Source organism: Patiria miniata, unplaced genomic scaffold, assembly GCF_015706575.1.
Source record: "Patiria miniata isolate m_02_andy unplaced genomic scaffold, ASM1570657v1 HiC_scaffold_1, whole genome shotgun sequence".
Classification (NCBI taxonomy): domain Eukaryota; kingdom Metazoa; phylum Echinodermata; class Asteroidea; order Valvatida; family Asterinidae; genus Patiria; species Patiria miniata.
The window spans coordinates 5,783,647-5,796,987 of record NW_024037047.1 but is presented as its reverse complement, the minus strand read 5'-3'; the positions used below and the strand labels follow the sequence as shown (position 1 = coordinate 5,796,987).

The following is a 13,341-nucleotide window of genomic DNA, read 5'->3' as shown; positions in this document are numbered from 1 at the left end:
TATTACTGTCTGTAATATTATTATTTTTGTTTTACCCATTGTAAATTTGACCCGCGAAATAATAAATGAAATGAAATGAAACGAAAATCACAACGTACGAGAGAGAGCAGCATTGATGAGGCTTTGTCACAACTTGATGAACTATAGATGATGATGATGAAACAATAAAGATAACTGATTGGAAAATAAATTTATGTTGTATTGTAATTTTTGTTATGTTTGTCTGTCGGTCTGAGCTACTTTGCTTACATGTAGGAATTTTACGGTATTCTGTTTAATTGACCTGTTTTATTGATTGATTAACCAATAATACACAAAAGGTCGCAGCTACAATGGATAGGCCTAACTGTATAAAAAAAAATAATAATTCGGTCCAAAATGTGGCAATAAAAACGTATGAGGTTAGCTATTTGGCCGCCAAACTAATTCAGTATTTAACAAATGAGTATCTCTGCTTTCTAAGTTCTTACATATGCCATTAATGTTTCATGAAACTCAGATTTCTCATAATTATTTTTTTTCTTCAAATCTGAAATTATGACCTTGATCGACGCATGAGGGCGCTGCTCACGCTGAGACGAAGCTTGCGAAGACGCTTTTTTTCTGTAGTCTACAAAATGGCGACTTTTGAGGGAGACTGGAGATTCTTCATCGCGCATTGTTTTGCAGTTTGTGTCCTGTTTCTTCCGAATGCCTCAGGTAAATACAATATATAGTCGTGGTTTATGTCGACTGTGTTTTATTCACGTATTATTGTACATGAATATGATACGATTGTGTAATTTTGGCCATAGACCGTTGGTCAACTCGAACAGTGTGCGCGCTTGCGCTCTAGCCTAGCTTGAATATGGATCTCGTTTGTACAAACAAGTGCATTCGAACTGTGATACGGAGTCGGGAACTAGGGCAGCTATCAGCGTAAACCCGTTCAAGCTAGTTCGCGACTCCATATCATCGTTCGAAATGCACTTGTACAAACGAGATCCAGTCTGCTCATTATCATAATCGATGCATCGCGCTCGTTAACGTAATCACGCTTGGACCACTGAATGAACGCTGGGCACGTACAGTTACATCGCGTCATTCAAACACGAGTCGGAAATTTAACGTGTTCACGATCGATCGCGAGGGGAGCTCTCGGAATTGAATGGGAAATATCACTTTTCATCCGACTCATAAGCAAACTTTAGTACCTCGATGCATCGATGATGATAATGAGTAGACTGGATCTCGTTTGTACCAGTGCATTTCGAACGATGATATGGAGATGGGAACTAGCTTGAAGTGGTTTCCGCTGATAGCTGCCCTAGTTCCCAACTCCGTATCATAGTTTGAAATGCACTAGCCCCATAAATGTGGCCTATTTACTGGACTGCCTCCGTAAACATAGGCCACACATCCACATGTACAAAAACGTGTCGACTTTGCCAAATTTTGATTTTCACATTTAGGCTTAGTTTGTAGGATTTTTTTGCTTTAGAAGCATACTCACCCTCTTTATAGGCTAGTCAGAAAGTGCTGCCTTTTTCAGATGTCTAATTTTTGTGAAATGCCATGTTGAAATTTTGATACGCAAACGTGTAAAAATGAATCTGGAAATTTCACGAAAAATATACATCTGAAAAAGGCAGCACTTTCTGACTAGCCTATAAAGAGGGTGAGTATGCTTCTAAAGCAAAAAAATCCTACAAACTAAGCCTAAATGTGAAAATCAAAATTTGGCAAAGTCAACACGTTTTTGTACATGTGGATGTGTGGCCTATGTTTACGGAGGCAGTCCAGTAAATAAGCCACATTTATGGGGCTAGAAATGCACTTGTGTGTACAAACGTCCCCGATTGACGCCCATGGTAGTCATGACAATACATTGATACAAACTACTTGATTTTTGCCATTTAGGCATACTCTGTAATTGTATTAGAAAGTTAATGTTTATTATTGCAGAGAGCATCAATGTGGCCAACTGCTCGCTGAGCGGCTGTGAGAATGGCGGCACGTGCATGCAGATGCCCAACTCGGATATCTTCTCCTGTCTCTGTCTCCCGGAATGGACGGGAGATCTCTGCGTAACCAAAGTCCAATGTAAGTGTTAATCTTGCATTTTATTAAGGGGAGAATGCAAAATTCAACAGGTGGTATACTGGAGGTGTACCTCAAGCTTTTGCGAGGTTTTACAGGGGTACCTCAAGGTTCAATTTCGAGTTACTGCTGGTTAAATTTTGAATTCTTCCCTAAAAAAAAAGGAAAGTGTCGAGCTACAAGAGTAAAACACATGTAGCCTGCATTTACATATTTCTCTGGGTGAGTGTCGTATTTGTGGATGTATGTATTTTGACATGTTTGAGTGGAACTAATTAACTATGTGCATCCCAGATCTTTCAAAATCCTCTGGGAGGTTTTGGGAGATTTGAAATGGGTGTTTAAAGGGAAAATACAACATTTGCAAACATCGAAAAATAAAACTACCAAGTTTTTACGAAATACCTTACCAGGATGTTGGTTAATGACAGTCTAAAGCATTCTGTAAAATTATGGGACCTGGTGTGAAGTCATTTTTAAGAAAATGGTATTTTTGTACACATTTCCAACGGTGGTCGGCTGACCACCGTTGGAAAAACCTAACTATTTTTTAACTACTGCTACATATTTACCATTTGTTTCAGTCCAAATTGTGTTTGCTATTGGTTACATATTCATGAACGGGTGCAGGCCAGCTAGACTGGTTCCCTTATCTTACAATTTTCCAGCATCTATAAATTGATCCATTTCATCTTTAGTGGAGTCAGGGAACCAGACTACTTGAACATTTTTGTTTTTCTTGGTTTTTCTAGCATTTTCGGACACAAAACTTCAAACATGTCAGTGTAGTAATATTTTTATCTATTATACTAACCCCTCAACTAGTTCATTTCTGAAAATTACAGAGGAAACCAATGATGTACATTCCCTTTAAATGAAATATCAGAATGACTTTTTTCATTTGCCTGCAGCTGGACCAGGCTGCAGCAGTAATCCATGCAACAATGGAGGGACCTGCCAAAACTTCATGGACCACTACGTGTGTCTCTGCGACTTCTTTTGGAAGGGGAGGCACTGCCAGACGTTCGATCACAAAGGTATCTAATAACCGTCCTTGTGGGAAGTCAATATTCACAGCAAAGTGTAAAACTCTTTAAAACCCTGCAGGTTAGTTTCAGGTGAAGGGAATGAGGTGTTATTAGTAACTGTGTCACACAGAGAGTCACTGAAAAAAAACCCACTACTGAGAGCAGTGAAGCATAACCGAATCTGCCTGCTTGAACTAAGCTTAACCACACAAAAGAATGGTACAGGTATTTGAAGCGTTATAATCCACAGAAGAGTACGTCAAAGGAATTTGAAGTGTGGGTGCTAACTCTATGGGCAAAAATGGTTTTGCAGAATTCTAAAGGGTTTTGAAGTGCAGAAGACTAGGAGGGCTGATCCGAGGAAATGTTGAAATTTCAAATGCTTCTTTAAAAATAAAGGTCCAAAGCTCTGTCAGTTGTAATTCTTTTTCATTTACCATGGAGTGTCATGGTCTAGCGCTTTAGAACACTGGACTCATGCTCTGGTGTTTCAGAGGCAACAGTGGCGTGGGTTCGAGCCCGCCGGGTGGACACTTATGCCCTTGAGCAAGGCACTTAACCATTATTGCTTCGTTCTTCGGATGGGACGTAAAGCTGTAGGTCCCGTGTGTTGTGTAATCCAATGCACGTAAAAGAACCCAGTGACACTTATCGCTATTAAAGAGAAGGGGTTTGCCCCGGTGTTTCTGGTCTCCTGTATAAACTCCCACGCGAAGTATTTAGGAGATGAACCAACCAAGAACCAAGATACAAAAAATACCATAAGTACCAATGAGAATAAAGTAGTTTGCGGGTACAACGTGTAATTAATCCCTTCCGTGAAGAAGTATGGTTCTCTAAAAAAAAAAGCTAGTGGTGAAAATTGTTGTCCGTGTTTTTGGACAGTACACTCTGTCCATCTTCAGGAGAATGCAGAACCTCGCTTCTGCACAGACGGGATTAGTTCCAATTTGTATCCATAAAATTACCAGTTTATTGTATCATTATTGTACCAAACCTGCAAAACACATCTGGAATTAGAACTAACTTGCATGTAGTTTTAATTTGGACCACCAACAGCAAGAATTGTACTGGTTTTGAAACGCCAGAAACATAAATGTATAAAATAATAAACATTTCTTTTCTTGCTAAGGTTTTGAGGATTCACCACCCATTACGACCCCCTGCAGTCTTCAAGAATATCGGTGCGGCGACGGGCATTGTGTCATCAAGAAATACGTCTGTGATGGCACAGAAGACTGTGTAGACGGAAGCGACGAGAAATATTGCAGTAAGATTCATAAAGAAAAGGAGAAAACCTTATTGATTTTATACGGAGGTTATAGGGCCTCTAATTTGTGAGGCGTTCTGGCAAAATGAGACACAACTGGGCAGAGGTCGAAATGAGGTTTGCAGGTAATAGGAAAGAGAATAAAATTCTCCTTACAATACCGTTTGTTGTACTTCAATTGGACATTCAGTTGACAAGTTATGGCTGTTAAAAGTTTGCATTTATCGGCATGTCAAAAAGTAAAATATTGAGAAAACGGCCTTTGGAGTTTTGAGTATTGTATTCGTGCAAACGAAAGATGCAAATTGGTTTTCCTTAAAAACGCTTTTTCCACAATTTTTTTTTTTTACTTTTTCTTTTAAAATATGTGTAGTAGACATATCAAAGGTTATAAATAAAAAAAAAAAATGAATATCGAAAAAAAAATTCAGATTTCCCCCCACTACAGGCTGTGCCCAGTTCTGTCTCATTTCGCCAGAACGCCTCACATTTGATGTACATGTAGCTCAACTTTTCTGTTAAATGCTTTGGTGTTGATATATTGTACACTGGTGTTGATGGCCCAGTGTAACAAGGTCTGTAGATTTGTACACCTGTTGCTCTGCTTAGCATCTGGCAGGGTGAGGGCTAATGGGTTGCACTTCATTCCCACAGGTTCCATGATGCCGGGCACAGTGTGTCCTGAGGGACAGTTCCATTGTGGTGACGGGAGTTGTATACCCCAGGAACGACGCTGCAATCAGGTGCAGGACTGCGCACGAGGAGACGATGAACATAACTGTGGTACGTCCCTTGCGTTATCAAAGACCAGTCTGTCCTGATTTGTGACCTGTTCTGTCAACATCAGACTTTTTCTGGGCATAAGGTCGAAAATGAGATTTTTGCATATTGTTAAAATATGTACATTTTCCTTTTAATAGGTGGTTTAATTTTTGAAACCTGTATTTCCTGGGCAAAGTTATGCTATTTTGAAGTTCATTGTGTCAAAAAGTAGAAAACGGAGAAAATGGCCAGTAACGTCACAAAACAGACATCTCTTTAACTGATATACCTCAATAAATCATCAAAAATACTATATTTAGAGTTCAAATTAGAGTTTCAAACTTTTATAGTATATTTTAGACATGTTCAGGATTTTACAAATCAGCAAAAATTAGAAAATCAAAAAAAAATCACCCCCACAGCGTTTTTTGGCCCTATCTTAATTTCAACCTCTGCCCAGAAGCGTCTGCTTTTGACAGAACGGGTCACATTTATGAATGAATCAGTGTTTTAGTCCATTCTGTCTAAAGACCCTAGTCTCTACTCTAGTCATAGGCCATTCAAAGAGAGTGATACAAAGGCATTCCTTTGTTATACTGCATCTGCTGAAGTACTGCTCAACACTCCTTGTTACTTTGCATTTGGAGTAAACTGAGCAGGATTGCATTGTTTATCCCCTGTTACTTGTTAAAAACTTGTGAATTGACTTGTGATTTACTCAGGACCAGACTTAAGAAGGACTTGAGATGCCTGAATACAACACTGTATTCAACACAACATTGTATCTTTAAAACTTGATTTGTGATATAAAAAAAGTCTTTTTTTTCCTTTTCTTTCATGGCCATTATTACCTGCTATAAACCTTCAAATGAAAATGTGCAAACATAACTAATGCTACATGCGTAGAGAAGACGTCTTTGCCACATATTGCCCACTTTACACAAAGGTTGAACAAGTCAAAAATGTTTAATTGATTTGTTTCAGGAGCCTCTTCCACAGCCCGTATCCCCTCTGATGGCCCAGGCGCAGGCATCCCACTCCATCCAGTGGAATCCAATCTCAATCTTATTGATATTCTGATTGTTTCATGTGCGATGCTCATGACCTTCATGGCCGTCACCATATTCGTCTACGTGCGCCGGGTCCGGCGCATGCAGCAGCGGTACTTCGCAGCCGTCGGTCACCCGCACCACCTCCACCACCACCACCATCACCACGGCCGGAGGCGGAGACGAAGCCGGTCGCGGCAGGCGGGGCGCATCTCCGACGGCACTGGCGACAGCATGGATGCGGTAGCCACGCCTTATCGGCTATCCCAGCATTCAAACTTCTGCCATCACCTCCCGCCTCACCGGTGCCCCGCTCGGACCAACCTCCTGGTGTCCTACAACTTACACAATGGCGTCCACATCCCAAGTCCGTCAAACACTTCGGACAAAGAGGAAGAAATTGAGGATGAGGTTCCACCAACGTATATGGAAGTCGTTGGTGCTGGAATGACGGCAGCTGGTGTTGTCACCATGCAGGGGGATGAAACTCCACCCCCAGCATATGAGGACCTGAATGTGGGGGAAGTTTTGTGAACATGCTGCAGCCTCAAGTTGGAACCAGAGACACAGTTTCACAAGTACTGTGTTTTCTGGCAAGAAAGGGAAATCTTTTTGTACGAGACAGTAAAAATCATTGCCAAACTGGAGAAAGGCAAGTGTGAGAGAAAATAAGGCAGTGCCTAATATTACAGAGCGCCCCCTTTTGTCTTTGGAAGTTCAATTGAACTGAAAGCCAGAAATTTGTGATGGTGCCCTCTGTTGAGTGAGCAAAGGACAGCTTTCACCAAAGCCTTTTTGGGAGAAAAAGCAATAAATGAGAATGAGTACCTTGTCGTGTGCATGGTGTGGTGAAGTATTGGTGATTGGAGCTTGGAAACGGTTACCAGTTGCAGGTCAGCGTACCAGTGAAGAATGCTGTAAATGTTTTTTTGTGTGGAATGTGTACGTGAACAGCTTAGAAGGATGCACAAATGAGTCGTCAATTGGCCCAAAATCCTGCCGTCATTTGCCGGAAACGCCTGATTCGGTCGGTTATCATCGCCAATCAGGTGTAGTCAAAGATTGTGGCTACCAGCGGTGCATGTTACTTCAGCCATGTGATCTGCGAAAAAACATCTTATGGCAGTTGTGTATGTCGAAAATAAAGTCTTCACGTAATTGCTTCCTACATGTTTATGCATATTTGTACGAATATGTTTTGGGACCATTCATACCTAAATCCATACAGTACGTAATACAATTTTTTGATGTGTTACTTTGTATGGAGCATACACATGTAGAGAAAACATATCAAGCCTACTTATATGTATTGAGTAGGCAGTATTGTTTTAATCAGTCATTGAAGTCAACAACATGATTAATGTGTACAAGTTGTTCACAATGCAAATTAGATTTTTCCCCCTCATTAAGTACATGCATAGGTATGCAGGAATGAATGTCATTTCCATTAATCATGCAGAATTTTTTGGGAGAGGAAACATTTGATAGAGATGTTGGTCTCTTGCCATGTTTGTGTGGATAAGTGCAAAAATGTGACAGTTTATTGTGGAAAAAGTACATGCCTGTACATGTTTTCATCAACGTATAAGGGCTGTGCAACGGAACTGAGTACCCGAGTACATGTGCTGTACCTGACTGTTGATGTCAGAAACCGGTTCCAGATTATGAAACTCTACACATTTTTGAGTAACTTCTCTGACAATGAAAAAGAAAGGTCTTGAATGTCATTTGTTGAGGATTGTAAAAATAAAAACCAGGCTACATGGGAAAACCAAACATATTTCAACGGAACTGAGTACCCGAGTACATGTGCTGTACCTGACTGTTGATGTTAGGAACCGGTTCCAGATTATGAAACTCTACACATTTTTGAGTAACTTCTCTGACAATGAAAAAGAAAGGTCTTGAATATCATTTGTTGGGGATTGTAAAAATGAAAACCAGGCTACATGGGAAAACCAAATGTAAATCATGTTTATGACGCTTGCGAAAGTTGAAATTTTTCATCTGGGTACCCGGTTCCCGTACTACCCGTTAATGCACTCCAGTCTCCTACATGTACAACGTGTATGCATAATGTAGATGTACATGTGAACTTTTTTCAATTCAATTCAATTCATTTGTTGTCCATTAAAAAGATAAAAATGGAAAATTTACATGTCTAAACATTGATGAAAGCTCCAAAACAGAACACTAAAAAATACAGTTAAAATGACTAAACTAGATTTACACATACAACTTTACAGCGAAAAAAATGTATTAAATATTTTAAGATAAACCGTCAAAAATAAATAAAAGGCCTTAAAACCTTAAAACCATTCAAGTGTAACCAAACCAACAAAGAAATTAAAACCGAGTAACCAACAGATCACCCCCGCCCCTATCGCTGCATTGACCCCCTTTCCATTGATTAGAACACAAAATTATCTTACAACATTTTAAACTGTATAGAGACTGATGAAAGATAAGTTAAAAACACATTAAGAACCAATCAGAAACACCACATTCGCCAAAACTGCCCAAACCACCCCCGCCCCCACAAGCCTCAGAATAAAAATAATCAGTAAAAACACATTAAGAATCATTAGCCTACAAACTCTTACTGACAAAGGCACAAATGAATTAAGATAGCGTGTGGTCCTACATGGGATGCTTCAGAGTCTTTTCCCTGACCTCATGAAATAATAATAATGGTGCAAGGGATGGTCCTTATTTTTCATTATTTCACCGGCCTTAGTTTGTGTGATTGATTTGGTTAAGTAGTGCATTACTTTTGTAACTAACGGGGTTTTCCGTTACATCAAATACAGGAAAATCACAGATTTCTAAATTGGATTTTTTTAGCTCTTTGAATAGTTGGGAAATCTTGAATGTTTTTCTGTGAGCTTAAAAGGTGGCAGTTTTGTTGCTTGTTCTTTTTTTTCTGTAAGATGTGATATACATGTACATGTATACATTTAAAGAGGTTGTGGAATGCTCGAAGACATTTCCGTCATTTTTTGGGTATATGTAGCGTAAGGTGTGATGAAATAAAAAAGACTATTGTGTCTGTCATGAAATGAGTACAAAAGGTACTTTTGAGAGCTATTTTTCAGGTCCTGTTTCGACCCGAACGTGCAATTTGTGTAAAAGTCGTCGTTGCGGGCAGCAAACAAAACACAGTAAATCGTGACGTAATAAACCGGACTCGTTTATGCTACTCTGCATCGGGAGTCCTGTTTATTACGTCACGATTTACTGTGTTTTGTTTGCTGCCCGCAACGACGACTTTTACACAAATTGCACGTTCGGGTCGAAACAGGCATGACAGGACTTGAAAAACAGCTCTCAAAAGTACCTTTTGTATTCATTTCATGACAGAAACAATAGTCGTTTTTATTTCATCACACCTTAGGCTACATATACCCGAAAAATGACGGAAATGTCTTCGAGCATTCCACAACCTCTTTAATTGCATGTAAAACTACATGTACATTTACATGTTCGTGTATCATGTTGGGAAAAAGCATGAATAGAGGTTATTCTGGTATGTTGGGAAATAAGGATTCTTCCCTTGTACCCTGTAGTTGTATTCCTGTTGAATAATGATTTTTTTTTATGTTAAAATGTAGCGCACATGTACTGTGTATTTTACCTTTCGGCAGCTGAGCTTAATTCAAGTAACTGTGTACATATTGAAAACTATTTTAATACCTGATATTTTACAGGTACATGTGTATGTAGTTGCTATTATTAGTGTTTTTGAATACCCTTTTGTTGCATTGTTATTACAAAGAAGTAAAACGTGCACGCTGACTCTTTCAAGAGCTGAAAAAAGCTGTTCATAGAAGTCAGCTGTTGTGCTAAATTGCATATTGTGGTTACCTGTAAACATGTACATGTACATATAGCTCTACCTTTCTATTGTGGCACTTAACTGGCCACCTGTAATGACCACCTGTCCATTGTGACCACCTGTCCATTGTGGCCAACTGTCCATTGTGGCTACTTGTCCATTGTGGCTACCTGCTCATTATGGCCACCTTTCCATTGTGGCTACCTGTCCATTGTGGCCACTTGTTCATTGTGGCCACCTGGTCATTATGGCCACCTTTCCATTGTGGCTACCTGTCCATTGTGGCCACTTTTTCATTGTGGCCACTTTTTCATTGTGGCCACCTGTACATTCTAGCTACCTGTCCAGTATTACCACCCATACATTGTGGTCACCTGTCCATTGGTGGCCACTTGTCCTTTTTGGCCACCTTACCAGTATTACCACCTATTGTGGCCACCAGGGTATTTTGGCCATCTTTCATTGGCCATTTGTCCATGATGGTGGTCACTTAAATCCTTTATTGGCCATTGTCTATTTTATTTGACTGTACTGTATGTTGTAGCATTTCATCTAAGTTTGGCCATTTGCCCATTATGGCCAGTGCCACTTCACTTGCCTTTTGTGGCCAGTACTAGCCAGTTCTAATAGTCACTTTTTGCCGCCTTTCCTTTAGGGGCAGTCTACCCCTTGTGGCCAAGAGTGACTGTACCCTACCTACATGACCTAACATGTACATCACTTGTCAATGTTTCTTTCAAGTCTTAATACATGTACCAGCATCAGTCCTGCAACTTTTAAGAATCCACACAATTAACCTTGTCATGAAACTCAACAATTGTATAGGATGTATCAATCTAGACTGAGAGATTACAAACGACACATGAAACGGCAGGATTTCCCTCGGTCACGAATGAAATAAAACAGGCTCGTAAAATGTACATTTTAGGGTGTGTCACTTACACTGCATCTCACAGAAAGAAAAATGTCTTGTTGAATCAGGAAACACCTGCTGGACTGCACTGTTATGTTCCTAAGTTGTCATTACTTATAAAGGGTCAAACTTGTCTGAGACAGGATATTGTGATTTGATGTAAAAATTGAAATGTAGGGTCTCTGAAATCGGTCATTTTTAATAAGTGACAAAGCTGTCATAAACTGTCAAATTTAAGCAACCAGAATGATGCTTGTGCAACACTGACGAAAAACATCTACATTGTGTGTTGTAAGTCATGGGTTAAAGGGTGCGTATCTAAACCCCCATTGCATTTTGTTCGCAATGGTAAATCAGCTTATATCATTTCCGTTTTCTATTTTGTTGATACTGCATTGCAGATCTCTCAATTCGTCCATGCAACTATGTTTATTGGCCACTTTGAAATATTTCTTGGTAGATATGTTTACCTGTAAATATTGGTACATGTACCCGATATGTAGAGTTAAGTAGATTTTGAAGGGTAGATTTTTGTTGTTGTTGTGGGTAATGTTACATTAATTGTGTACTTTGTATTGCAGAATGCAATTATTTTAGTGTACTTTGTGTTGGAGAATGCAATTTTTAAAAATTTGTTTAGTCGTCAAGGTATTCACTTGAGTACATGTAGTAAGTTATTTCTATACGAAGTATAGATTTAAGTTATCTCATTATTGTGTGCTACAAGTTTATGACATTGGTCCAGTACACGAAGTGCAGTCAGAGGCAAAAAACAACGTATGTACATGTACATGTATTACACTGTACATGTAGTTTAATGTAAATATACTTCCTGTACAGAAACTAAGGACCCTAGATCTGTAGGGGTTTTCAGATTATAAAGTACTTTATTTCCAGAGTAAGTAACGAAACCTTGTATTTTTTAAACCAACCTTTTTGATATGGTGTTCTATGTATGTGTAGACTATTTTTGTAGAAAAAGAAAGGCACCCCAGTGATGTATTTATTGGTAACTATTTCATCAGCTGACAATTTTGTCATCTGTGTGCATGTATTTGTTAGAAGGTGTCAGAGGGCATTTCTTATTATTTGGGCTAAGGCTTCAGTTGTTGCTGTTTTGGGTGTCATGTTGAGCCTCAAGTGTGCAAAGCTGAAATGGGATGTGGCTTTAGGTTTCTGTTTATGATTCTTTGCATACAGTGAAAAAACAAAAATGAAAAGGACGTCTTTGAAACTTAGATATGAAGCATGTGAAGCTGAATCCAAATTTTGAATAATGACCTTGGCTTTATACATGTTAGTATTTGTGTTTACGTATTATGTGTACATGATTAAATGTACAGCTTTGCTTCTTTCATTTAACCTGAGTTCTTACAACAAAAGGGAACAAAAAAGACAAAAACAGTTACCTTTTTAACCAGTTCACGTCAGATGATGTGTATACACGCAAAGGTTTTGAGGTATTCGGAACGGATGACGGATAAACACGCAGGGAGTGAGGCTGGAAATATTTGTCTGCAGTGAGCGAGGCCTGATCCCGTCTGGGATCGAGGTTCGTGAAAAACAATCCGGTCCGGTCACTGTCAAAATAATCCCAGCATGAACTGGTTAAGATATATTTCACATAGGAAAGCAATTGTGTTCATCTTCCATATGGCTACGGTCAAGTTTTTGCCTGTATGGTTCCCTGCATTTTGGGCTGCCAAAAATATAAGAAAGCTCAAAGCAATGTGGGATTATATTGCTTTCCTTCTTTTTTTGGGGGGGGGGGAGAAGCAGGGTTTTCTTTTCAAGCATCTTTGATATTTATATGAGCCTTTATTTTTTGCTTGTTGCTGGAATCCATTTTTAATGGTGACAATTTTAGCCATAAGGCAGGGCGTTCTTGTTTCCTGTTCAACGTATATTAATATTTTATGACCTTTGTCATATTTTATTTCCGAGTTCCCTTCAGACAATGCAATGTCGTTATTGCCCGTTTCTAAATATAGATAATCTTTTACCGTCCTCTCAAATGGTTGTTAACAATGTGTGGCACAAAAATCTGGGTTTCATTTGTAAGAATATTTTTAATCATGACTGGCGCTTGTGGATGTGCATTTACTCGTACATGCCATCATGCACCTGCAATATATACGACTGGGAAGATCAAATTCTAATTGTCAGTTTGTGCTATTTCAGTCGGATTAGATCCATGAAATAAAATCATTGGTACCTATGTAATTTAGCTGTGTAAATAATGTGAACCACTCCCACCAAATTTGCGAGGTTAACCATGGCCCATAGTGTAGCCCATAGTATAGTGTACATATGTCATGGTAGCCAATAGGAAGCCTGTGGTATTCCTACTGAAGCTTTATTTTCCATAGTAATTCTAGGTTGCCTGGTAGTGGCCTACATTTAAG

The 13,341-nt window shown here is 39.2% G+C and overlaps 1 protein-coding gene across 1 annotated transcript; it reads left to right on the top strand.

Moving 5' to 3' along the window:
- The first annotated feature begins 576 nt into the window (after positions 1 to 576).
- Positions 577 to 7,659, top strand: LOC119745981 (neurogenic locus notch homolog protein 1-like). Its single transcript, XM_038222759.1, has 6 exons — positions 577 to 699; positions 1,945 to 2,082; positions 2,991 to 3,116; positions 4,240 to 4,377; positions 5,032 to 5,160; positions 6,124 to 7,659. The coding sequence occupies exons 1-6, from the start codon at positions 618 to 620 to the stop codon at positions 6,720 to 6,722; spliced, it is 1,212 nt and encodes a 403-aa protein (XP_038078687.1). The 5' UTR covers positions 577 to 617; the 3' UTR covers positions 6,723 to 7,659.
- The last annotated feature ends 5,682 nt before the right edge of the window (positions 7,660 to 13,341 follow it).